The sequence below is a fragment of the Herpailurus yagouaroundi genome, unplaced genomic scaffold, assembly GCF_014898765.1.
Source record: "Herpailurus yagouaroundi ecotype Mexico unplaced genomic scaffold, PumYag 77, whole genome shotgun sequence".
Taxonomy (NCBI): Eukaryota; Metazoa; Chordata; class Mammalia; order Carnivora; family Felidae; genus Herpailurus; species Herpailurus yagouaroundi.
The window spans coordinates 12,056,865-12,083,206 of record NW_024412388.1 but is presented as its reverse complement, the minus strand read 5'-3'; the positions used below and the strand labels follow the sequence as shown (position 1 = coordinate 12,083,206).

Below are 26,342 nucleotides of genomic sequence, written 5' to 3'. Positions count from 1 at the left end.
GTTATGAGTAATGGTTCTGGGCAAGTTATCGGATTCTCGGCAAAGGTCATTAAGGCCAAACTATGAGATGGGCGCCTCCTAATGCTTCTATGTCTCCTCTGAGTGACACCTGGGGTAAGGAAGGAGCCCGTGGTCACACACCTAACCAGGAGAGAGACTAGCTCCAAAGCCAAGGTCCACCTCCAGAACCCAAGCGCCCACCTCCAAGGGGAGGTACTTCCAACTCGAGGGTTCTTTCAAGTGTAAGCTTCCTCCCTTCCAGCCACCAGATGCTTCGGAAGAAAACAGATGGGACGTAAGAGAGACCCAAAGTTCTGAGATTCCTTTGACGCGAATTCCTTACTCTTACTCAAAGGGCACAGGACCCTCAATTCTAATTTTCTATATCCCCCCCCTTACCTGGTTTATTAGCCAGAGCAGCTGTTTCTTTCCATCAACAACAAAACCTGCAGCTTTCCTACCAAACCCTCAGGCACGGGAAGTGCCGTGGCCTTTTCTTTTTGGCCTCTGCGTGCCTGGACACCCTTACCATCTCGGGAGATGCTTCCACGGTGAGGTCTCGGTGGGAGGCAGGGGCCCCCCTCCCACCTTACAAGGCAAGGAGCCCACACATCCCAGAATGGCAAAAAGACTGTGCCTTTCTAGGCGCACGGGAGAGGAGTTACTGGTTTCCTTAGGGCAAGAGGATGGAATTCTCTCATTGTGGCTAATCTGACACCTTGACATCAGACTTTGATCTGGACACGTGACCAGTGGTGAGAGGTGGCTGAGTCTAGCTGTGGCATCCCGGATGGTTTGGTGGCCGTGCTGCCGAAAACCTGTTCGTCTTTGACATACGTTGACAGACGCAAAAATATTTATTTCTTTATCTTAGGGAATCTGGTCCCACAAAAAGGCCAACACCTTTTTCATCTCATCGTCTTGACCCTCCAAAAAACAGATCTTTCGATTAAGAGGTAAAGTATGTCGATAAAAGCAAATTTAGAGGTGTGCTCAGATAAAATCATTTCTTACAGACCGGTACTACAGGCAACCCTAGACTTCCAGTTCACGCAGAACTCCCTTCTATCTGTCATGTACAGTCTCTGAAGGAGAAAAGAAAGTTAAGAGGTTGTCTGCAGACAAGGCACTTCAGAAACCACCTGGCGGCGGACAGGAAGGCCGAACCCCCACCTCCGTGAGAACAGCTCCAACGTTCCCGCTCAAACACTCTTCCGCCTGGCTTCCAGCGAAGCCTGCCTCAGCCCCGCATTGCCTACCGGGCCCGGAGGACCCGGCAACCAGGCCACTTGGCCAGGACGAACACCGTTTTCTGAAGCTCAGCGCGGTTCCTGCGGCCGACGCCGTGGAATGCTTTCAGAGCCCCCTGCCGGGGCCTTTTGCACGAGGAGTCCCTTTTGCAAGGGTGCGTTAGTGCAGATCAGCACGTTAGCAAAGCAAATCTTAAAAAAGGTTTTAAAAGCTGGTTAATACTCCTGACTCCCCTCCTGATTATCTGTTCAAGCTGCAGCCTATAAACCTGCCAGTAATCAGGAAGGAATCCCCCCTCTGAAGGCACCTTGAATGAAGTGGCTCCAGCCAATGGGAGTGCACAAAGCCCTCCTTCTGGACGCTGGTCATGTGACACTTGTAACCACTGAGAAGGGCCGATCTGAGTCCAGGCAGCACACTCAACCCCTTCTTTTGCTTTGGGGGCTTGTGTTTAATACGGGTCACTGTGATGGAAGCAGCAGTCTCGGAGTCTCTCATGTCAAAAGAACAGAGAAGGGGATGCCGGAGTTTTTCTCCTCCTGCGTTCTGGTGGCACACCTGAGTCCCAGGGAAGTGTGACATGTGCCAATTCACTGCGAACATGCCAGTCTGTTAAGAACGTCAAGACGAGGAGGAGAGGGTCATGCTCCAGACAGAGGCTGGCCGCGGAGAGCTCCGTCCTCCTTCCTTTGGCCCAGGTGAGGCGGCTCCTTTCCAGAAGTTGTACGAGGAAGAAGAGGGGTGCGCTCAGATCAGAACTGGACCCAGCCTGTGCCTGGCTGAGTCTGGCTGGAAGTCGACCTGTAAAAGGAAAAAGAGGGAGGGGTGGGAGAGTTCAGATGTTTGAAAATATAAAGTCGATAAAATGTGGCTTCTCTCTGGGCAGAAAGAGCTCCAGGAAGCTGGTCCCCGAATGTTCTAGAGCAGGGGTCAGCAAACTACAGCCCAGGGACCAAATCTAGTCCTCTGCCTGTTTCTGTAAATAAAAGGTCACTGCTGCACAGCCACGCACATTCACGGACACATCGTCTATGGCTGCTCTTGAGCTACAAAAGCAAAACTGAGACCATAAGGTCTGCAGAGTCTGTACTAATTGCCATCTGGTCCTTCACAGAAAGCACGTGCCGAGTCCTGTCCTGCAGCCCGTATAATGTCCGCAGAATACAATTAAGTTTGGAGCATCTCTTCACCTCGACTCCAAGGCAAGGCTTGAAATTTTATCGAGGTGAAGAAGGCAAGAGACCTTGCCTCGGAGGTCCCATGAGGACGGGAGCGGAGGAGGAAGGGGGAGCTCCTAGTGAGGATGAGACTGGAGAGAGTCGCAAAGGGTAGCCCCAGGTCGCCCAGCAGTAGAAGGCAACGAAAAGCCTTCACGGAGAGAAGTGTGCCACCCAAAGGAGGCACTTGGGGCTCTGCCCTCCGGCCGGCCTGAGAATCTCCGAGCGAGAGCTGCTGCTCTGAACACCACAACAAAAGCACCTGGGCCGATCCCAGGTTTCTCGAGAAGCAGCCCCGGCCCCAGTCCCACCACAAAAATGTGACCCTCCTCACCCTGTGGATTTGGTAAAGTCTCCCCAGATGTCGGCGGTGGCGGCGGTGGCAGGCTTGGGTTGTGGCCAGGACATGGTGGCACCTCCTACTGACGTCCCCACATCCGATGGGCAGGGAGGAAAGAAAAGGAGACACACGTCAGGGATCGCTCTTTTGGGTGGCCTCAGTGACCCTGAGAAATCAGCCTCATGACTCCAGGTGCCTGAGAAAGACACACGGAGACCTGCTCTGGGGCAACCAGACCCAGCGAGCTGCCACATTTCCGCCATCAGCTCACGAGGCCTTGAGGGCTCCTGGGGAAGAGTGGAAAGCCACGTACGAGGTGGAGGGGAGGGTGCCAGCGAGGAGGAATCACACCTCACCTATCATCCCTACCTGAAGCTGACCTTGTTTCCAACGGCTGACGTTGGTCATCTGTTTAAAATTTACCATCTCCTGCCCTGGCTTCTTGAGTGGAGAATGCCCACCAAAGCTGCAAGCCCGTCTTCACGTAAAGCCCTCAGTCCAGTGTCTGGATCAACCGAATGAAAAAGTCATGCTCCGGACAAGTGGCAAGTGCTGGGACCCAAACAGGTTAGGGTTTGGGGAGAGCCTTCTAGAAGAAGCCACAGAAGCTGCTATCCGTGTGTACCTTTTCATCCAGGGAGGGGACACAATGGGGCCGCAGGGGCTGTTTCTGTGCGTTTCTGGCACCTCTCCCAGGGCTAACTGCCCCTTCCAAAGGCCCTGAGCCTGCTACCCTCTGCCTTCCCACCAATTTGCTACGTCTCATCTGCTCTGGGCTGGGAGATCAGATAAAACCAGGGCCTTCAAGTGTTTAGTTTTACAGCTCGCCAAGTGCTTAAGCAGTGCTTTAAAGTGCACTATCTTGTGCTCGCTTCGGCAGCACATATACTAAAGTGCACTATCTTTCAAACCCCATCACAGTCCCTGGGGGAAGATAGGCCGGGACCAACCGTGTGACTTCATGCACATTCCTCAGGTCTCAGTTCCCTTATCTCTCAAAGGGAGACAACAACAGTGCTGACTTCACAGAACTGGTCTGTGTTTTGTTTGGTTTTGTTAAGTGGGCTCCACCACACCCAGCACGGAGCCCAACTCAGGGCTTGAACTCATGACCCCGGGATCAAGACCTGAGCTGAGCTCAAGACACTTAACCAACTAAGCCACCCGGGGTGGGGGTGGGGTGCTGACACCATTTCATCTGGAGACATGCTCACTGCCAGTCTGGCACATTAGAGCACAGCCCTTGAGGGCAGCAGCTGTACTTGGAGTAGCCCCAGGACCTGAAACACCACCTGGCACATATACATATTCTGTATCAGCTGTTAAAAACGCACCAGCCACTGAGGAAAGGCCTAAGACTGGCTCTCAGACCTCAGCGAGCACACAACACTAAGAACATAGACGTCCCTGCCCCTGTCCCTGGTGATGCCACGGTAGGTGGTCCTATACGGTGCTAAGAGGATAGTTCCAGGTGTCGGGGCCGGGGCTCACTGACTGCTACTCCTGCCCACTCCTGGGCTGGGAATCCCCCACAGGGCTGAGGCTGGAAGCCCAACCTTCAGACAGGGAACAGGGAAGCCAACGTCCACACCCCTAAGAGAGAACGAAAGCAGGACTCCTGCCTACATCCTGCCCCCTGCCAGAACCTGGTGAGATCTGCGTGGAGAGAGTGGGCTGGTGACAATCACCCAGCCTGGGGAAGGCCAGGAGCATCCAGCTAGGCTGGGCAGGCAGGGTGGGGAGGCCAAGGAAATGGGCTAGCTCCCCGGCATTACCAGCGGCTGGTGACAGGCACAAACCTCTGGAATCCCAGGGTCTCCAAAAGCCGTTCCTTACACCTTAGAACAAGCACCAGCATAGCGTGCTGGGGGAGTTACCTCTCAGTTTCCCAGCACCCCGAGGGCCTTACAAGGAGCGTGCTCCAAACTAAATCCCCAATTTTATTTCCCACCACTCACCTTGGCAGACTTATGCTACATCCATAACCTTAAATACACCAGATGTTTAAAAATCTGAGCCTTGGCGCACCTGGGTGGCTCAGTCCGTTGAGTGTCTGACTCTTGATTTCAGCTCAGGTCATGATCTCACGGTTCGTGGGATGGAGCCCTGTGTTGGGCTCTGTGTTGACATGTGGAGCCTGCTTAGGATTCTCTCTCCCCCTCTCCCTGCCCCTTCCCTATTCTCTCACGTGTACTCTCTCTCAAAATTAATTAATTGAAAAAAAAAAAAACCAAAAACCTGAGCCCCATTCACACTCTTGTCTCTCTCTGCGACGCCAAGCATCATCCCCTGCCCCAATCTCTTTCCTTCAAGGCCCAGTTCAATTCCACCTTTTGCGTGAAGCCTCCCCACACCATGCTGGCTGGTAGTATGTGGACCCATACATTTGGTCTTTGCATCCATGACTCCTCTCTCCTACTAGATATGAGTAGTCGACATGAGCAGACCATGTTTCCATCACCCACCCACTAGACAAACACCGAGCAGCCTCTGAGAGCCAAGAACGCACGTGTGGGTGATTTCACAGCCATGAACAAGTTTCAGTCCCTGCCCCATCAGGGGTAGACAGAGGCACCGAGGGGGTTAGTGGTGGGCATCAGAGAACAGAGGAAGCCCTTACCCAGTCTGGGCAGCATCACCTTCTAGTTTGTCACATACGGGTACCGGATGATGGACCAGTGTGAGTGCAGGAGGGAACACGCCACGGGGCCCCCAGCCACCGGGGGTGGGGAGAGGAACCCACAGGGCAGGTTCAGCAACAAGCACTCCGGAGCACTGACCTGAACTGGGAGCACCTGCTGTCTGGCCGAGGGACCCCCCCGCAGACAGCTGCTCCCCAGGAGGGGGGATCAGGGTGGAGGTTTTCCCCCCTGGAGGCGGGGGAAGCAGGCTCAAGCCCCCTGTGCTGGCGGGCCGGGCTCGGGGAGTCCCAGCTCCTCCTTCCTTCTTCTTCATGTTCTAAAGAGAGGAGAGGAATGCAAGCCAGTCAGCTCTGCTGGGGTCCCACTCCCACTGGAAAACCCCACAGGGAGGGCCACGGCGGCCCCCAAGCCCCAAATGTCTGTATAACCACAAGACGGTCAAGAGCTGCCCAGCACTCTCACTGTTACGAGCAGTACTCAATGCGGCACAATTCTGGAGCTATTCCCAAATACGTTTCATTTTAAGACTCGGCACTGGCTTCATTAATCATCAGAGAAATACAAATCAACACCACAAATGAAAACTAGTGCGGTGCCAGTACACGCCCACCAGAACGGCTAAAATGTAGGCTGTCAAGTACCAGCAAGGATAGGGAACAACCAGAACATTCCCACACTGCTGGTGGAAGCACAAACTGGGAAAACTCCTTGGAAAGACAGCTTCAAAGAATCTATAAAGCTGAGCACGCCAACGGATGACCCAGCAATTCCCCTCCTGGAAACAGACCTCCCAGGAATGCGTTCTCACATGCACTTGGGACGTTCACAGCCGCACCATTTGTGAAAGCTCCAAACTGGCAAGCGCTCCGGTTGAACGGTAACACCGGGGCACGTTCTCATCACGAAATACGCCACCACAGTGACAACAGACAAGTTACGTGCACTGAACGGAGGCTCTCACAAATGCTACACTGGATCAAGGGGTTACACACACAAGAGCACAAAGCGGAGGATTCATTCATAAAAGGCACAAACAAAATCTAGGGCGTCCAATGTCAGGACAGTAGCTACTCTAGCCTGTGGACGGGAGCAGGGGAGGGGCTTCCGAGTGCTGATAATCTCTGCTTCTTGATCTGGGGCTCGTTTGGGTGGGCACGTTTGGTTTTCAAAAATTCACCGCCTTCTACATTTATAACGTGTGTGCTTTTCTGTGCGTGTATCATACTTCAGTAAGACCTCAAAAAATCCCCAAAACCTGAGTCCCAACGTGAGCCAGAAACCAGTGCTAGTTACAAGGATGAAGACACAGTCCCCACCTTATAAGGGGAGCAGCAGCTTAATCCAATGCTAAAACCATAGCCCTGAAGTCAGAAGCCTCACAGCCCTCGCTGGGAGTCCAGCTGTGCTGGTTATTTCCAGCTCTATGACCTGGGCAAGTTCCTTAATCTCGCTAAGCCTCAACTTCCTCATCTGTAAAATGGGAGAATGTTTGAGTCATGTAAGTGCCTAAGAACACTACCTGGCACACAGCTGATGCTCATTAAATGCTAGTCCCCTCCCAGCAAGAGAGGAATCACATCCCAACCAGTCCACTGGACATGACCGGTATTTTCTCTTAAGGGCCAGCTGGCCAACTTCAAGGGTCCCAAATCATCACCATCATGAAGCAGAAAAGAGGAGAGAGAGACAGTGTAAGTAAAAAGGAAGAGCATTATTTTAGGGTTACAAAGTTTCTTCAAAAAACACATCCATCTGGTCCTTGGTTCCCCCAAATCACTCCAACCCCCCTCCCTGTAGCCGGGTGAGGACCAAGCCTTGGCCACCCAGCCCAGCACTACCTTTTCCCATTCTCAACAGGAGCTAACAAGGGGACACCCCCAGATGCCGGGCAGCTTAGGACGAAGACACGGGGTGTCAGGACACCCCCACTGGCAGGAGCTGCCCATGACTCCCGGCATCCACCTCAGCGCCCTTCTGCCCAGAGCAGAAGGCTCTGGCTTCTTCCAAAAAGCCTTCCTGGCTTCCCCAAGCTCTAGGCTGCGTGCCCCTCCTCTAGGAGCTCATGGCACTGAGCACGTCCCCTCCCCTGCCAGGTTGTGATCGCTGTTCGTCTCGTCCACCTCCGTTGAACTTTGAGCTCCACGACAGCTGAGCCCTCTCGCCCACCCACGGCCCAGTACCTGGCACAAGGCAGCTGCTCAACAAGTATCGGCTCAACTGATGGAACTGAATTATGGGAAAAGAGGGGTGGGCTCTGGGCCGGGCTTGGGTGCCTGCCAACAAAGCCAAGTGAGGGTGGGACTCACCGCGATGTTGAGCTTGATGGTCTGGCCCTCTTTGAAGCCTAGGTCCAATTTGGGGCCCAGGTCGGGGTTCTGGGCTTGTTTTGCAAATTCACACTGCTGTTTCACCCACCTGGGGAGAGAACAGGAAGAAAAGCGTGACAATGAGACCAGGTGCCCTGCTTAGAAAGAGCACACGTGGGCTTGCTACTTGGACATGAATTTAAATCCCGACTCTTGTCACATAAGCAGCCGCGCGCACATCCGTTACCTCATCAGCAAAATGGGATGACGATCCTGTGTATCTTAATGACTGCTATGAAAACTCGGTGAGCTCATTTATGTACAAGGCGGACCTGACACCTGTCTTTCGGAAATCTGAGAACCTGGCCCTTTCCTCCCCAGCACTTGGCGTGAGAACTAAGACTATGTATCCACACGCCGTGCCCAACGACTCTTAAGGTAGGTGGTGAGACAAGACAGATGCCCAGGCGGTAGAGAGCAACACCAAGGTCCCCCAACCCGCCATCTGATACCCATCCAGCAGCCACCCAGGGACACGTCAGGGAAGTGCCGGGGGTGCCCACGTGAGTGGCGGCACTCTTTCCAACGTGCCAGCAGCCGGGGGGGGGGGGGGGGGCGCCCGGGGGGGGGGGCCCCCTTTCCCCCGGGCCGGGGGGGGGGGGGGGGGGGGGCCTGCAGGTGGCAGGGGCACAGTCCTTCCTGTCCTGTCTTCTAGCTGTAGAAAGGACTCCCAGGACATCTGGTAGGTGACCGAGGATCTCGCCACTTATCGTACCTGGGGGAACTGGCTCAGCAAGGCCACGTGAGCCTTGCACGGACTCTGGCACCTCTGGTGCCTGGTATGGGAAGAGGAATGGCATCCCAGAGGCTGGGCCGGCTGACCCTGGGAAAAGGAGACGACTCGAAAGCAGAGAAGGCAGCCTGCCCCACAGGAGCAGCGAGTTCCCCCGAGGCGCCGCCAGGAGACGAATCCCACACAACCACCTGGGTATCCTAAACTGGGGCACCATTCTGTCCAGGAAAGAAGGGAGGAGGCGTGAGCAGTGTGTCCTGCAACCACTCACTTGAAATGGTCCTGCAACGCGACATTGAAGTCAAAGGCGTCGCCGCGGTCCCCGAAGCCAATTCCAATAAACGCCCGGCGCCCTGGGGGACAACGCAGGATTAATCCCACTTGCCAGAGGCAGAGGAAACCTTTCTCAGTGGGAGGAACTACCAAGCCCCGCACGCACCGTTTCCGTCTTCGATGCGGATAACGAAGTACCTGCTGGAATCCGTCACGCTCTCCACGGCTGTGCCAGGAAACTGATCCACCGGGGCCTGAGCAAAGAGCTCCCCTGGAAACACAAGGGAGGGTGAGCCTCAAGCCCCCTTCCAGCCTGACATTTCTAGCCCACCACTGGGCCCTTCTCCCTAAAAGGCAGGTAGGCAAACCTTACTCTCGAGTTCAAATCCAGTCTATTCTAATGGGACCGGCAGACACAAGAAACATAAGTAAGGAAAGGTTTAAGTCAGAGGGGGCTTAGAGGTCAGACACGGCCCAGTTTTAACATTTTTAACTTAACTGCCAAACTTTTCAAAATCAAACTACATGTAAAATAATCCAGGTTTCTGGCTTCTCTTAAAACCTAAAGCCCATTCTCACGGGAGCGGGCTAGAGTCTACCCGCCTCACCTGTTAACATTACTTGTCTGAACTCGAGGGCCCGGGAGCAGGCAAGCCCCCAGGTAGAACACAGGACTGCAGACAGGCTGGCGGACCCAGGGGAAAGAGGGTTTGGGCACTCACGGAAGGATCTGAAGCAGCCAGGACAAAAGGGCCACTGGTCTTAAAAGGAGCCCTGGTGAAATGCATCCCCTGTCCCTCTGGCTCTCCAGGCCCCAGCACAGCACACACCTTTGGGGACATTCTGGACCTGCGTCATCTCCACAGGTGCCGACCTCCGTTCACAGGTTCAGTACTCGACCCAGGATTTACAACTGACTGCTGGTTCAGAGGTGACTGCCATCAAGGCTGAAGTGAACCGAAATCAGTGTCCCTGAAGTCTGCAGCTTCTTGATAATTTCTCTGACCCCCTAGTTGGGTCCCTCAGCTGGGTGCCTTCAGCCGAGAGCAGCGATTCTCAACCAGGGGTGATTTTGCTCACCTTTCCCCCAGGGGAGACGTGGCAATGTGTGCAGTCATTTGTGGTGTTCACAACTTGGGGGGCGGGGGGGGTGCGGGCGGTGCCATTGGCATCTAGTAGACAGAGGCCAGGGATGTTGCTAAATACCTTAAATTTGACTTAACAGCCCACAACACTCACGTGGCCTAAATGTCACTAGCACGGAGGCTGAGAAACCCTGGCCCAAAATGACTGCAGAATGAGACAACCAGGACCCAGTGGGCGCAACCCCAAGCCAAGAGCATGCTGGGGTGGCTCCTACAGGTGAGGCTCAGCTCTAGGCAGTCGCTGTTACACTCAGCGGTCACCCGGAAGTCAGCTCCCAAGGCTCCCAGGAAACAGGTGTTGCCATCCCTTGGGAGGTCACCCGGGACACCCCAGCATGCTGCACAGCCAGAGTTCTCTGGCCTAGTTATGGCAGCTGTCTTCTCAACCTCCTCTGCAGCCAATACCCGTCAACTCCACGTTCCAGAACAAATCGACGCTTTGGATCACCTTGCAATTCACAAAGCAATTGGCTAAGTATGTGCTCACTTCACATTTCCAACAGCCTTGTGAAAACAGAAGCTAAGGTGACCCCCATTTCAAAAAGGAGGCCGAGGCACTAGAGGCCACATGGCTCGCGCAAGGTCTCAGAGCTCAGACACAAGTGACACAGTTCTGAAAGAGGCAGCCCATTTGCCTATGACTCTTTACACTTTGTCCTGCTCCACAAAGAACAATCTCTATATGTTAGAAAAATAAATGACCGAATGTTCTGGCACCCGACCAAGCAGGCGCTGTGCCCGATCCCTGCCCTGGGGGCTGGGACTATTTCAGGCCACAATGCCCCCCACAGCTCACCCAGAGACACTAGGGGCACAGGACTTCCAGATTTCCCCTAAGGTAACATCTGCCAGCTGACCCCGACACAGCCCAGCTTGGCTCGTCCTTTCACCAGAAAAGAGCTGAGCAGGACACTTTCCAGCTCTTTCGGTTAATAGGCGTGGTCAGTCTGGGGAGCTACCATTTAGTCGATAAACAGAATTCCTGAGTAAGCAGCAGAGAGCTCAGCCGCCAAGGGCTGTGTGTCTTCCCCCAGCTCGTCTTCAAGGCAAACTCTGGGGCTTCCTCCTTGGGACCAACCTGTTCTCCTCTCCTTGGACTCCCAAATTAGTATTTTCTTAAGGAAAAACAGGTGCTTGACAGGTACTCCCTTTTACACCTGGAGACAGTGGTTTCTGCAATTAAAGGCTGGGGCAGGGGGGGATGGAGACAGTTTAAAGGTACAGTCGGTCCTTCGATTTCCAGGATTGGTTCCCATGACCCGTGAGTGGCCCGGCCTGGGCCGGGCTGCCTCTCCCTTGACAGAGTAGGAGGTGCGGCATCTCAGCCCCAGGAAGGCCTCCCTTGCCTTTACCTGAGGTCCTGTCCTCCAGCTTGATGTAGGCCAGCTGCCCTTTTGCAGTGATCCGCAGCCGGCCACTCCATGATGGCTGGTCCAGCTGCCACTCCGCGGCCCTAAGGGGACAAAAACCATTGAGCCTCTGCTAGAGGCTCCTGCTCCCTCACTCCAGTGCTGGGGACAGGAATGGAAAGGGCACCCAGGCTGCTTTTGCTCTAGACCAGAGGTTGAATCTTTGTCACAACTACTCACGCTGCCGTGGTAGCGTGAAAGCAGTCATAGATGATACGTGAGCATATTGGTGCTTTTAGTATTTTAACTGTTTTCTACTGCGACTGTATTTCAGTGCAGCTTTACGGACACTAAAGATTTGAATCTCGTATAATTTTTTTTAACTTTTTTTAATGTTTATTTTTGAGAGAGAGAGAAACAGAGCATGTGCAGGGGAGGGGCAGAGAGCAAGGGAGACACAGAATCCGACGCAGGCTCCAGGCTCCAGGCTGTCAGCGCAGAGCCCGACACAGGGATCGAACTCACAAACCGCGAGATCAGGACCTGAGCTGAAGTCGGACGCTTAACCGACTGAGCCACCCAGGCGCCCCTCGTATAATTTTCAATTAAGAAATATTTTTTTCTTTAAATGTCCTCCAACTATTTAAAAATGTAAAAACCATTCTCAGCTTGTGAGACATTCGGAAACACAGTGAGTCGCACTTTGCCCACCCCAATTCTAGACTACAGAGAACTTCTCTGAAGTAGGACTTTGCAAGTTTCTTTCTTTTTTTTTTTAAGTGTTTATTTATTTTTTTTTGGGGGGGGGAGAGAGGGAGAGAGAGAGAGAGAGGGAGAGAAAGCCAGCAGGGGAGTGGCAGAGAAGGGGACAGGGGGTCTGAAGTGGGTTCCGCGCAGACAGCAGAGATCTGGATGCGGGACTCGAACTGAACCGTGAGATCATGACCTGAGCTGAAGGTAGGCACTTAACCGACTGAGCCACCCAAGCGTCCCTCCAGTTTTCTTGCTGTAAAAGAAGTAGCTACTGGGTCTGCCGTTTAAGACGCTGCCAGGCTGCACGGGCCGGAGTGACCATTTGGGACCACTGAGACGATCTTCAAAGAAAGGCAAAGAGGGAGCGATCATCAGGAGAAAGAGAAAAGGAGAGTGAGAAAAGGGGATGGGTGTTCAAGAAATACAATCTCAAAGGTGTGCCAGGCAGAAAGAACCACAGGACCTCATGGACCTTCTTGGGGGACTTTTAAGGCAGTAACTGCACATTTTATTTCTAAGAAGCAGTTCAGTAAAACCCCCAAATACCAAGAACCTTGGGTGTTTCCAAGAGGCTTTTCTTGGAAGTCCCTGAGCAGAAGAAGTCAGGCCTTTGAGCGACACCATAATGTGCAAACAGGTTGTTTTCTGGCCACACAAATGCAGACTCTCAATTCACAAGTCCGCGGACTCAGTTTCGGTTCCTCTTAATGGGGCAACACAGGCCTTAGATTCAAGCCCAGCAGAGCTCTGAGGATGAAATGCAGGGACTGCCAGTTTCCTCTACGCCACACCAGCCAGCCCCGACACTTGGGAGACTCACTCTCTGGGGGACCAGGAGGGACAAAGTCCATCCTACTTAAGGGGATCGCAGTCGATGACCATCCCCGGTTTGGTGTCCCACCTCCAGTCCGACGACAGAAAGTGAATGTTTTTGTCATCGTTCCTATTGTTGCTTTCATACTCTTTTTAAGTTACATCACGGATGTAATAGGTGTTCAAGAAAAGAATCTGTTCTCTAGAAAATCAGCTACGAGTCCGCATTAACACAACTGGAGAGTAACAAGAGGCCAGAGATGCGGACGCGCCACCGTTCTCGGGGTGCAGGCCAATCCTGTATCTCCAAACAACTTAGACAAACACGGCCTTCAAGAGCGACCCCACCCCCAACCCAGTGGCACAAAATAGCCACAGATCAGGCGGTCTGTAACAGGTACATCTTTTCTTCTGCTTCTTTTCACAGGCAACGCACCCAACATGGTAACAAAATGCGAACAGTACAAAAAAAGGATGCCTTGAAAGGAAGTCTCCTTCCAACCCCCCAGTGTCCTGCGTTCCCTTCCTGACGCTACAAGCACCTGTTTATCACCGGAGACGCGCGGATGGGCTCCTCCCAACCGCCACAGGCTGTGACAGGGTCTGAGGTTGGTGGGAAGGGGGCTGGGCAGGGAGGGGTCCCCGGGCTTTGGCCCCCCGCTTCCGGCTCGGACGGGTCATTTTGGCCGGTTCTCGGCTCCCTTCCTTCCCCTGGGGATTTCCGCCTGCGATAGGACCCCTCCCCCTTCAGGCTTTTCAAGGTTCCCTCCAAGGCCAGTTGGCGCTGAAAGAAAAGGTCCTGTGAAACCCCCACTCCCAGCCGCTTTCAGGGTACCCGGCAGCCCACAGGCTAGACACGGCTTTAACGCCTTCCGCGCGCCGGGAGCCCCGTGCTTGGGACTGAGACGGCCCAAAGTCTGGGTCCCTCTTGCTGCTCTGGCCTCGAGCTGGGAGAAGCCGCGGCATTACCTCCCGCCTCTCCCCTACACCCGCCGGGGCAGTCCTCGGCTTCCCAGTGGGCGTGTCGGCCGGCGGGGAAGGGGTTAAGTCGGGGTTAGCCGGGGCCGGCGGCGAGCGGTCACCTGTAACCACGGTTGGTGGCTCGCGGCGGGATGCGGTAGACGTGCACCTCCGGCTTGACACAGAGCACCGACTCGTACTCGCCCTCCTCCATCGCGACGCCCGGAACCCGCCGGACTTCCGGCTCCTTCCCAGCAGCGGGGCCGGAAGCGGCGCGACTCTATGGCCCGGGTCAGGCTAGAGCGGCGGCTTGCGGTCCTCCGCCCGTTTGTCTCCCGCGCGCCCTCTGCTGGCCGCTCTGGCTCCAGACGTGCGGCCGAAGGATTCTAGAGCCGAAGCAATGAGGTCCAAGAGCCTTGGGGTGGGGGCGGGGGCGGGGGCGGGGGCGGGGGCGGGGGCGGCTTCCCGCTCCGGCAAGGCTGAATGGGCAGCCGAGACAACTTGGGTACAGACCCAGCTGCAATCTGCTCTCCGGTTGTGGGGCATCCCCATCTGACATCTGGGCCCAGCTGGCTGAGATTCCAGGCTGGATCTACCTACACGGTTCACCCTGAAGCCTCTCTCTTCCCTCTGCTCTTCCTGCGTGTCCTTCCTTCTCCTGACTCCAGATGATTCCCTGAGGCTACTTCTCCTTGAGAGATGCTTGGGATGCCCTGACCCCTCCACCCGTATTCTAACCCACCACATGCCCGAGGCCCAGTGTGGCCTAGACTCAACAAAGAGCGAAGTTTAGTAACATAACTAATTAAAAAACAATCCCCCCTTAAAAAGGGGTGTCTGGGTAGCTTGGCGGGTTAAGGCTCCGACTCTTGATTTCGGCTCAAGTCGTGATCTCACGGTTCCTGGGATCTAGCCCCAGGTAGGGCTCTGCACTGACAGCATGGAGCCGGCTTAGGATTCTCTCTCTCCCTCTCTCTCTCTCTCTGCCCCTCCCCCACTTGCTCCCTCTCTCTGTCTTTCTCAAAATAAATAAATAAACATAAAAAAAAAAAAAAGAGGGGGCTCCTGGGTGGCTCAGTCGGTGACTTTGGCCCAGGTCATGATCTCGCGGTCTGTGAGTTCGAGCCCCGCGTGGGGATCTGTGCTGACGGCTCAGAGCCTGGAGCCTGTTTCAGATTCTGTGTCTCCCTCTCTCTCTGACCCTCCCCTGTTCATGCTGGGTCTTTCTCTGTCTCAAAAATAAATAAAAACGTTAAAAAAAAAAAAAAACCCAGTCCTAGTTCGAATTTCTCATAGAATGTTACGGGGATACATATTGTCCCACCATAGTCAAATTCTCCAAACGCCTTCTCCTGTACCATTCTCTCATTTCTTCCACAATTATTTAGTAAGTGCTTACAACCTGCCAGGTCCTATGCGGAGAGCTTTGCTCCACCAAAGCTTTGCTCCACCCCCAACTCCCCTCTCCTCCCTCTCTCTCCTTTTACTCACTCTGTACAAGTACTTTATCATAGAATTAATCTAACCTCTTAAAAGATCTTTTTTAGGGACGCCTGGGTGGCTCACTCGGTGAGTGGCCGACTCTTGATTTCAGCTCCGGTCATGGTCTCAGGGTTCCTGGGTTCGAGCCCCGCGTGGGACTCTGTGCCGACGACACCTAGCCTACTTGGGATTCTCTGTCTCCCTTTCTCACTGTCCCTCCCCCATGCTCTCGCACTCTCTCTCTCTCTCCAACAATAAATTAAAAAACAACAAAAACCTTTCGTATTGTGGCAAAATATACATAACATGAACTTTACCATGCTGACCGTCTTTAAGTGTGCAATTCAGTGGAATTAAGTACATTCATGGTATTGCATAGAGCTATCACCACTATTTCCAGAACCTTTTTCATCATCCCAAACAGAAACTCTGTACCCATTAAGCAATAACACCCCATTTCTCCGCTCCCCCCAATCCCTGGTGGCCTTTATTCTACTTTCTGTCTCTGTGAATTTGCCTATTCTAGAAACCTCATATAAGTGGAATCATACAGTTATCAGGCCTTTGTGCTTGGTTTATTTCTCAGCATAATGTTTTCAAGGTTCCTTCCTGTCCTAGCATCTATGAGAATTTCATTCCTGTTGATGCCTGAATGATACTCCATGGTGTGCACATTTCACAGTTTGTGTATCCATTTATTTGTTGATGGACATTTGGGTTGTTTCCACCATTTGGCTACTGTGAATGACGCTGATTTGTTTGAGTCCTTGTTTTCAATTCTCTTGAGTATATATATATCTGGAGGTGGATTTGCTGGGCCATATGGTAATTTTATGTTGAGCTTTCTCTGGAACCACTGAACTGTTTTCCATAGTGGCTACACCATTTTATGTTCCTCCCAGCAATGAACAGGGTTCCGATTTTCCCCCTTCCTTACCAATACTTACTTTCCACTTTCTTTGATCACAGCCATCCTGGGGGGTGTGAAGTTATTTTCTCTTTGTGTGAATTGATTTACCCTCTAATTTCAACTTTGCTCATTACCCTGATTCTCCACAACAAAGAGGAAATTGAGAAATGACCCAGAAAATGAGATTTCTTCCTCCTGCTTCTTTGATCCCGTCCCTCATTCCCCTTAAGTCCTGGAGTGGCAAAGACAGAACTCCCTTCAAAGGTGGAGGGGAGAGATATGAAGAGGGGCAGGGAGGGTGCACTCCCACACTGACGATCTTACCCCTTCACATTCTCACCATTCGGTTTATATGACTGCTCTCCCACCAGACTGTGAGCCTCTTGAAGGATCCTGTCCCTGTCACCTGTGGACCCTGTATTCAGCAGCACAAGTTCTGGCACAGAGTAGGTGCTCAGCGAACGGGTGAGTAAAGCACCCAGACTCATTGGGTTAGAGGACTTCCAGCTGGGAGAGCATCTAGGACCTCAAGAGCTCAAGAGCTGAACTTCAAGAGCTGAACTCTCAAGAGCTGAACTTCAGGGTAGTGTCTGTAATCAGCACTGAGCTCCATCACTTCCCCTCTGGAAGCCAAGCAGCTTGAAGGCAGCCCATGGTGGCTGTGTGGCCTCACCATGTGGCCGCGACAGGTAGGAAGCTTTCCTCTCATGAGCCCCGAAGGGAAGCATCATCCATGCCAGGGAAAGCCAGGCCCTACCATGTGTTCAGAGCACGTTCAGTTCAGTTCGGTCTAACAAAGACGGGGATTGAGCACCTACCCTATGGCGGGTGCTGGCTGCTGGGGCCACAGAGATGAAGCCAACCCAGCTCCTGTCTTCGTGGAGCTCACAGACCAGAGGAGACAGAGAGAAAAGGAGTTATTTACAGTGCACAGTGGGAAGGGCTATGATGGAGGAATTCGCAGGGGCTATGGGCGCCAAGAGCAGAGAGACCCAACTCAGCCTTGGGAAGTCAGGGAAGGCTCTCCGGAAGATGTTACATGGACATAACAATCTCTGCGAGGTGGGCAGGGTGAGGATTGTTCTCTCCATTGTGTGATGGAGGCCACTGAACCAGTGACAAGCCCAGGGCAACTACATTGTCCTCGGGTTGGAGGAAGTCCAACCGTCCCTTTTGCCTTATTCTCAGATCCCAGCCTCATAGCTGGACGTTCCTGAAATGCCTCCCAACACCTCTGCTGCAGAGGGTAATTGGACCTATCATCAACTCCCGGGTTAATTACATTATTTACCAGACATTCAATTCAACCCAACAAGCAGAGTATATATAAGCCCAGATAGAGCCCATCCCAAGCATGAGGAAGAGAACAGGGAAGCAAAATCTTGCTCATTCACCCAGCTGCTTTCTGGTAGGTCCCGGGCCAGGGTGAGGGTTTAATGTGGATAGCTGTCCTCGGTGGCCTCCTGTCACTTACCATCTTTCTCTGCTGTATCTTTCTCCCATCACAGACATTTCTCAGAGGAATTTCCCCCATTTCTCAGATGGGGAAACCACTTATAAAAGGGCACTCAGTAACAACGCAATCTTGAAAAAGAGCAAAGTTGGAGAACTCACACTTCCCGGTTCCAAGACTTACTACAAAGCTACAGTCATCAAGACAGCATAGTACCAAAACAAGGATGGATGCACAGATCAGTGGAGTAGAACTGAGAATCCAGAAATAACCCCTCACATGTATAGTCAGTTGACTTTCTAGAAGTGTGTCAAAACAATTCAATAGGGAAACAGTCGTCTTTCCCACAAATGGTGCTGAGATACCCACATGCAGACGTTCGATCCCTACCTCACACGATATACAAAAGGAATTAAAAATAGGTCTCAGGCCTAAGTGTAAGAGCTAAAACTACACAGCTTTTAAGAGAAAACATAGACCTAAACCTTCATGACCTTGCGTTTATGTCCTAATCAAAAAAGAACCTACTGGATTCTTAGAAAGGACACTAAAAGCACCTTTAAAAAATGACACTAGGGGTGCCTGGGTGGCTTGGTCAGTTGAGCATCCGACTTCGGCTCAGGTCATGATCTCGCAGTCCGTGAGTTCGAGCCCCGCATCGGGCTCTGTGCTGACAGCTCAGAACCTGGAGCCTGTTTCAGATTCTGTGTCTCCCTCTCTCTGTGACCCTCCCCCATTCATGCTCTGTCTCTCTCTGTCTCAAAAATAAATAAACGTTAAAAAAATTTAAAAAAAATGACACGAAAAGCACAAGCAACAAAATAAAAAATCGACAGGGATGCCTAGATGGCTCAATTGGTTAAGCATCTGACTCGTGACTTCAGCTCATGTGGTTCGATCCCATGGTCCTGCAATCAAGCCCTTCATTGGGCCCTGCTCTGAGCATAGAGCCTGCTTGGGATTCTCTCCCTCTCTCCCTCTCTCTCTCTCTCTCTCTCTCTCTCTCTCAAAATAAATACATAAAAGTTTTAAAAAAGAAAAAATAGATAAATAAGACTTAAATAAAATTTAAAACTTTTGTGCTACAAAGGACAAGTGAAAATACAATGCACATAATGGGAGAATAATCTTGCAAATTATATATCTGACAAGGGACTTATATCTAGAATATATAAAGAACCCTTACCATTCAATAGTAAAAAGACAAATAATCCAATTTATGCATGAATAATGGACTCTAGTGGACATTTTCCCCAAGGAGATACACGAATAGCCAATAAGCACATGGAAAGATGCTCCACTATGTGGCACCTGGCTGGCTCAGTCGGAAAAGCATGCGACTCTTGATCTCAGGCTGTGAGTTTGAGCCCCTCATTGAGCCTAGAGATTACTTAAAAATAAAATCTTTTAGGGACGCCCAGGTGGCTCATTTAGTTAAGTGTCCAACTTCAGCTCGGGTCATGATCTCACAGTTTGTTGAGTTCAAGACCCCATTGGGCTCTGTGCTGACAGCTCAGAGCCTGGAGCCTGCTTTAGATTCTGTGTCTCCCTCTCTTTCTTCCCCTTTCCTGCCCGCGCTCTGCCTCTCTCTCTCTCTCTCTCTCTCTCTCTCTCTGTCTCCAACAAAAAATCCTTTAAAAAAGTAAATAGGTAAATGGAAAGAAAGAAAGGTGCTCCACCTTATCAGCCATCTGGGAAACACAAACCAAAACCACAGTAAGATTCTGCCTCATACCCACACCCACTAGGATGGCTAGAACTCAAAAAGGCAGATAATAACAAGGGTTCGTCAGGATACAGGAGAGTTGGAACCCTCCTACACTGCAGTTGGGAATGTAAAATGATGCCTTCCCCTTGGAAGCCATCTGGCAATTACCCAAGAAACTAAACATAGAGTTAGCCTCTAACCCAGCGATTACTTTCCTAGCTGTATACTCAAGAGAAATGAAAACATGTATTTGCACAAAAATGTGTACACGAATGTTTACAGCAGCATTCCTCATAATATCCCAGAAGTAGAAACACACAAATGTCCATTAATTGATAAGTGGTTGTACAAAATATATTATGTTGGCCACAAAAGGCAATGAACCTTGACAACATTTTGCCAAGTGAAAGAAGCCAGTCACCAGGGACTAGGTATTGTATGAGTCCATTTATATGAAATGTCCAGAACAGGCATATGTGCAAGGCAGACAGTAGATTAGTGGTTGCCTAGGGCTGGGGTGGGGTGTGAGAACTGAGGTGATGGTGAAGGGGAGTGGAGTTCCTTTTTAGGGTGATAAAATTGTTCTAATATTGGGGTGATGGTCAAACAATTCTGTGAATATATTACAAGCCTCTGAGTTGTACACTTTATTTTTTTTAAGTTCACTTATTTATTTTTTTTTAATTTTTTTTCAACGTTTTTTATTTATTTTTGGGACAGAGAGAGACAGAGCATGAACGGGGGAGGGGCAGAGAAAGAGGGAGACACAGAATCGGAAACAGGCTCCAGGCTCCGAGCCATCAGCCCAGAGCCTGACGCGGGGCTCGAACTCACGGACCGCGAGATCGTGACCTGGCTGAAGTCGGACGCTTAACCGACTGCGCCACCCAGGCGCCCCTAAGTTCACTTATTTATTTTGAGACAGAGAGGGAGAGAGAGAATCCCAGGCAGGCTCTGCCCTGTCAGCAGAGAGCCCGATGTGGGGCTCGAACTCATGAACTGGGAGATCATGACCTGCGCCGAAATCAAGAGTCGGACACTGAACCGACTGAGCCCCCCCAGGCACCCTTGAATGGCACACTTTAAATGCGAGAACTGTGGGGCGCCTGGGGGGGGGCTCAGTCAGCTGAGCATGTGACTCAATACTGGCTCAGGTCATGATCTCACAGTTGTGGGATCAAGCCCCGTGTTGGGGTGTGTGGTGAGAGTGGAGCCTGCTTGGGATTCTCTCTCTCTCTCTCTCTCTCTCTCTCTCTCTCTCTCTCTCTCTGCCCCTTCCCAGCTTTCCCTCTCTCTCTTTCTCAAAAATAAAATAAATAAATAATTTTAAAACTAATTAATTAATTAATAAGTGGGAGAATTGTATGGGATGTGAATGAAATCGCCACAAAGCCGTGGACAAAACCAGAAGGTACAAGTTCTCGGAAAGGACATCGTCGTCTGTATGTGCCACCCACCTGCCTCAATTCTGTCCTCAGATTCCATGCCCTTCTACTAGGGTTGGGGGCGTCCCCTCGTTCAGACTCTCACAGGGTTTGTAAGTCCCAGATGGGGACGGAGAGGGGGCTGGATCCCCTCTGGAGCCTCTGCCCCCTCAAAATTCCAGCTTGTGGAATGCCGGGGGCCTGAGGATTCTGAGGTGGAGACAGGGGACAATGGGGGGCGTGTTTGAGGGGTCTGGAAGGGCGGTCCTCCGGATGGGTCATCCACCCCTGGGGCGGGAATGCCCGGAGGAAAGGGGGATGTGCAGGGGGCCCTCATGGGAGAGAGACTGGGAGGAGCAAGGAACTTCCAGGGCAGAGGGTGGGATTTGGTCACAGCGCTGACCTCCCTGTGCCAAGCGAGAGACTAGACCCTTGGGGAGACGGGCGCTGCGCCTGGGGCGGGCGCCCCACGGGATGGAGGTCTCGTCTGCATTGTAGGGGCGCAGGCCTAGCTGCAGGAAGGATCGGGGTGTAGGTAGGGGTGGGAGGAAAGGAGGAGGGAGTGGGGATTGGGGGTCGTGGCTGTTGGGAGCACCTGCTCTGTGCTCCCGGTACGCTGCGAGAGCCTTCAGAACAGCCAGCGCATCCTCAGGACCTGGTGCCGTGCCCAGCTTGGGCAGGTGTCTGTTAAACAGCTGTTGGTTACGTAGGTAGACGAGTTAAGTGGCTTGAGCTTCTTTGGATGCGAGATAAGACGGTGAGACACGCGGTCCCGGGAGCCGCACAGGCCTGGGGCTGAATCCAGATCTTCTGCAGACTAGCTGAGTTGCGCTGGACGAGACACGGGGCTCCTCTGAGCCTCAGGGCTGAACCCAGTGATCCCACAGAGCCCTTAGGAGAGCACCGCCTGCAAACGCCCCCAGCAAATAGAAGACTCCTGTGTCTGTTGGCTGGCCTGCCCTGTTTTAAAGTGAAAGCACCACCAAGATCTTCAAGGTCCCAGGGTCGCACTGGGGGGGGGGGGGTGGATTTATCCCTAGAAATCGTTAACAGTATAAAGGGGTCTGTGATGCACCCATAGAAATAGTGTTAATGTTATCTCAGAGGAATCCAGACGCTGGAGGTGGCTGAGGTGGCTAGAAGCTTGGAGAAGAGGTGGGAGGTTGAAGAATGGTGGTGGGGGGGTGGGGGGGGTTGTTGGGGAGACAGAGAAGTGGGATGTGGGCACAGAGGCTGGGGGTCTGTGGGATTAGGATTGTGGGAGGGCTGCTCAGGTTGAAACATGTTTGAGTAGGGGGTGGTGAAACAGCCTAATAAGAGGTTGGGTGGGAGAGGCAGGAGAGACACCAAGAAAGGCTTTAGAAAGGGATGTGTCCGGGGCAGGGTGGAGGGTGCTTTGGCGAACTAAATGTTGCTATTGGAGACCTTGGGGTTCCCGAGACAGATGTTCTCAGCTCTTGTTCCTTAACCCCAAGAAGAACTTGGAGTTTTCATCTATAGCAGCAACAGCCGTGACATTCTGGGACACTCTTTAAAATGTATATTTAACATGCACATTGAAGGCTCTGAGAAGTTCTGCAGCACAGAGCCTATTCTATTTAAAAAAAAAAATTTAACGTTTATTTATTATTGAGAGACAGAGAGAGAGAGACAGAGCGTGAGCAGGGGAGGGGCAGAGAGAGAGGGAGACAGAATCCGAAGCAGGCTCCAGGCTCTGAGCCGTCAGCACAGAGCCTGACGCGGGGCTCAAACTCACGAACCACGAGATCGTGACCTGAGCCGAAGTCGGACCCTTAACCGACTGAGCCACCCAGGGGCTCCAGAGCCTATTCTATTTTAACTCAGCACTTTCCAAATGCATTTGGCCTCAGAACTCTTTTTTGTGTGTGTGTGTGTGGTGTACCTCATGGGACCAATATTAGGACCAAAGAGCACCCATTAGGAAATGCTGGGGTAGGAGAAAGTGCGTGTGTTTGGGGATCCGACAGGCCACGGTTTAATTCCTGCTCTGTGGCCTAGTTGGCATTGGACCCTGGGCCAGTGACTTTGCTCCTCGGAGTTACTGTGAGAATCAGGATGAATGTGTGGCTAGCTCTCTGTTTCCGCTGCATCCCTCTGCGGTGTGGGCCGGGCCCTGACTATTCCCTTGAGCCAGGCTCTCTGTATCACAGGTTCCAGGTGGGCTGCTGAAGAGTGCTTAGGTAATGACCTTGGTGGAACTTTGATTGGATTTCTCCTGTGGGACCACAGCAACTGATGCCCCTCACTTGGCACCCTCACTGGCTGTGGCACAATGGACAACGGAAACGCCCAGATGCACACGGAGGGAAGGATCAAGGCTCCAGAAGCCCAGCCAAGTCCTGGCATGAGCACCATCAGCAAGAGGCCTGGTGTTGAGCCTACCATATCAGAAATCAGCCAGGTAGGGCCCTGCACCTCATGTTCTGACCCTGCTATTCCCAGCCGGCACCTTTCCCTACATCAGCTTGGGTAGATGACAGATCTACGGGTGTGCTTCAGGTATGGCTGGATCAAGGTGCTACATGAGTGTCTGTTGGCTCTGCCTTCCAGTGTGACGCTCCCAGGCAGGCCCTTCCTGAAAGGTGGCAAGGATTGCCCTGGCCACTTCGGGTTAAAATCTTCTCATCTTACGTCCTCTGGCATAGCGTCCCCAACAGGAAAGAACCTCTCTGCAATAGTTGAAGGAAGTCTCTGGTATCACTGCGACTGGCCCAGATCGTGGTCACATGCTCATCCCTGAATTAGTCACCGTGGCAGAGCAGAGTGGCCTGGATCTCTTGGTATAACGGAGCCAGAGGTGGTACTCACTTGACTCCACTGGCTTCTCTTACCAGGATAGATGCTGGGTGAGCAAAACCAGACCCCCAGCCCCCTTTAGACCCTCCAGTCCCCTGACAGTTGCTCAGGGCTTCCAGCACGACCCTTCCCAGCCCTCAGCCTGCATCCTAAGCCTCCCTCATACCCCTCAGCCTCTTTCCAGCCATTCTTTTAGGTGCCAAGGGGCATGAACTGAAGAGCACAGAGAAAGCAAAGCCCTCCTTCCCATCTGGTTTCCCCAGAGCCAAAAATGTCACCATAAAAAAAAAAAAAAAAAGTCAACATTCCCTTGGGTAAAGTGTTACCCTCTCCCTGTAGCTTCTGTTATAAATCACGGCTTCCCTTGGGGGCAGGGAGAGCGCCTGAAGGTAGGGGGGCCGGTCTTAGAAGGAGACTGGGGCAAGCGTTCAGGGCTCCCTCCACCTCTACCCCTCATTTTTTTTTTCAACAAACAAAGTCATGGGTTTCAGTCCGGTTATGTAACCAGCCATATGACCTTGGGCGGGCCATGGCACCCCTTTGAGCCCCACTGCCTGGGGCACAGACCCTGCCTCCCCGAGCGTAGGTGTCCTCAGTGTTGGCTCGACCTTGCATTAGAACAACTGTCCTCAAGTGATTGAGGCAGGTCGTCTGGAGTCTGCTGCCTCAGGTGAGGGTCGGAGCTGGCTCCAGTCACTGGCTCAGCCAGGGACTGATAGACCAAGATGGGCATCGAGATCCGGTTCCAGAGCCTGACCTGTGAAGTAGCAGAAATTGTGGAAGCCTCTCTTGGATCTTCTGAGGGTCGTGATGTCCCCCAGGGGGCTCCGTCAGGCTGTCCTCCGGGGGTTCCCTTGGCTCAGGTGCTACCCCGGACTGTAGGTTTCTGCTAGAGCCCTTAGCGCTGCTGGCTTGGGCCAGGTCTTACGCCTAGCCACTCTCCAGCTCCCTGTCTCCTCCCCCTCCCCTTCCCCCTCCCCCTCTCCTGCACCTCTCCCTTCTCCTCCTTCTCCTCCTCCTCCTCCTCCTCCTCCTCCTTGCCTCTCTGCAGCGCCTTCCGCAGTCAGCACAGGATGTCCCTGTCCCTGAGGCCTGGACGATGTCCAAGGAGAGGGAGGAGCCCTCCAGAATGGGTACTTGTGGCCAACCCTTGGGCTAGCGCATGGGCATCTCTGTTCCAGGTTGCGTTTCCAGATGCTGCAGGGATGGGCAGTGGGAAGCAGCCCTCATCAGCCCCAGGGGGGCCAGAGAAGGGACCAGAACACAGCGCAGCCTCAGAGGAAGGGCTTCGGGAGCTCAGGACCCAGGAGCAGAGGCGGCCGGCAGAACCAGGGTGAGCTGGGAACTTCTTAAAGAAGGTCCGGGAGAGAACTCTATGAGCCACCTAGGGGACAGGGATGAGGCAGGACTCCCAGCCTAAGGCAAATACGCCCTTAATCTTCTCTCTCACGGGGGGCACAAATCCCGCTACATCATTGCTCCCGAACCTTCCATCTGCACTGGCTTCTAGACCCACTGGACCACAAGCTTCTTTTATGTGTCCTGCTCTGCTTCAAACCCCTCATGCCTGGGACTGTGCCTGGCACTTAGTAAATGTTCAATAAACATGTGTTCACCGAATTAATGGAAGACTGAACAAAAGAGAGGCTGAGACTCAGAAACACACATTTACATGGCATTCTTGTGACTATTTTCTATATATTGTATTTTTACCTTGTCTACAGCAAGACTCATATTTAAAAAAAATTTTTTAATGTTTATTTTTGAGACAGAAAGAGACAGAGCATGAACGGGGAGGGGGGGGGCGGTCAGAGAGAGAGGGAGACACAGAATCTGAAGCAGGCTCCAGGCTCTGAGCTGTCAGCACAGAGCCTGGAGCCGGGCTCGAACTCACAGACCGTGAGATCATGACCTGAGCCGAAGTCCGTCGCTCAACCGACTGAGCCACCCGGGTGCCCCAAGACTCCTATTTTAAAAGGCAAAAGCTTTATACGATCTGAAAAGAAACCAGAGTATGAGACTCTTATATTTTAAAGATTTTATTTTTAAGTCATCTCTACACCCAACGTGGGGCTCAAACTCAGAACCCTGAGATCAAGAGTCCCATGCTCCACCGACTGAGCCAGTCAGGAGCCCCAGAGTGTAATCTTTTTCAAAAGAGGAAAGTGAAAGAGAAACAGACAGAAGCAAAAAGGAAAAGATTTGAGAAATAGGAATAGTTCAGACTAGTCAGCGTATCGTTTTAATTTGCTTATAACCAAAAGCCTCTGAATAATCTCTTCTACATGGAAAATTAGGGAAATGAAGCAAAGCTAGGTCGGAGCCCCCCTCCGCCCAGATGGGAACCGGTAGAAATAGAAACCATTTCAACACATCTGTTCAACAACTTGGCCATTTGTTTCAACGGCCTTAAAAATACCTTTACCTTCATCCATGTCTAGAAATACACCCTGAGGAAATAATTGCGACGCGGGCAAAGTTTTAGGCAAGTTTTTTCCCTCTGCCGCGTCATTTTAAATGCTAAAAATGCTGGAAATGCCAGTATGCCCTAAATACCCACTACAGAGGAACGGTAAAGTCGAATATGCTTATTTATCGAATATGAAATTTTCTACTTCCACTTAAAAGGCATGTGTATGAGAGATGTTTTGGCACGGAAAAAAATTAGGTTAAAACGATCATTGAAAAAAGATGGCAAAGCTGTAC

General features: G+C 52.3%; 2 protein-coding genes across 6 annotated transcripts in view; one reads left to right on the top strand and one right to left on the bottom strand.

Annotated features, from left to right (window-relative positions):
* Positions 1-834: 834 nt before the first annotated feature.
* NECAP2 (NECAP endocytosis associated 2) lies at positions 835-14,104 on the bottom strand. 2 transcript variants are annotated; one of them, XM_040462448.1, is made up of 8 exons: positions 13,965-14,104; positions 11,320-11,420; positions 8,989-9,093; positions 8,821-8,902; positions 7,757-7,865; positions 5,589-5,766; positions 2,803-2,890; positions 835-2,052 (listed from the first exon to the last, which is right to left on the bottom strand). In XM_040462448.1, exons 1-8 carry the CDS (start codon positions 14,054-14,056, stop codon positions 2,004-2,006), a joined length of 804 nt encoding a protein of 267 aa, XP_040318382.1. In that variant the 5' UTR covers positions 14,057-14,104; the 3' UTR covers positions 835-2,003. The 2 variants fall into 2 exon arrangements, with proteins under 2 accessions (XP_040318382.1, XP_040318389.1); XM_040462455.1 differs by having other exon boundaries at positions 2,803-2,887; positions 13,965-14,102.
* A 2,129-nt stretch (positions 14,105-16,233) lies between these two features.
* The window catches only part of SPATA21 (spermatogenesis associated 21), a 34,698-nt gene continuing 24,589 nt past the window's right edge, over positions 16,234-26,342 (top strand). Inside the window, exons 1-4 of one of the 4 annotated variants that reach the window (XM_040462407.1) lie at positions 21,428-21,537; positions 21,636-21,815; positions 23,070-23,241; positions 24,818-24,969. In XM_040462407.1, coding sequence (XP_040318341.1) covers positions 23,113-23,241; positions 24,818-24,969 — 281 coding nt within the window. In that variant the 5' untranslated portion in view covers positions 21,428-21,537; positions 21,636-21,815; positions 23,070-23,112. Of the gene's footprint in view, positions 16,700-21,427; positions 21,538-21,635; positions 21,816-21,923; positions 21,975-22,990; positions 23,242-24,817; positions 24,970-26,342 lie in introns of those variants that run through there. The other 3 variants (XM_040462400.1, XM_040462417.1, XM_040462424.1) reach the window with 3 other exon arrangements.

Coding starts and splice junctions, on each gene's coding strand:
- NECAP2 (XM_040462448.1), bottom strand. CDS start 14,056: ATGGAGGAGGGCGAGTACGAGTCGGTGCTCTGTGTCAAGCCGGAGGTG. Junction 7,866..8,820: donor GCGTTGCAGGACCATTTCAA/GTGAGTGGTTGC, acceptor TTCTCTCCCCAG/GTGGGTGAAACAGCAGTGTG. Junction 2,053..2,802: donor GACTTTACCAAATCCACAGG/GTGAGGAGGGTC, acceptor TTCCTTTTACAG/GTCGACTTCCAGCCAGACTC.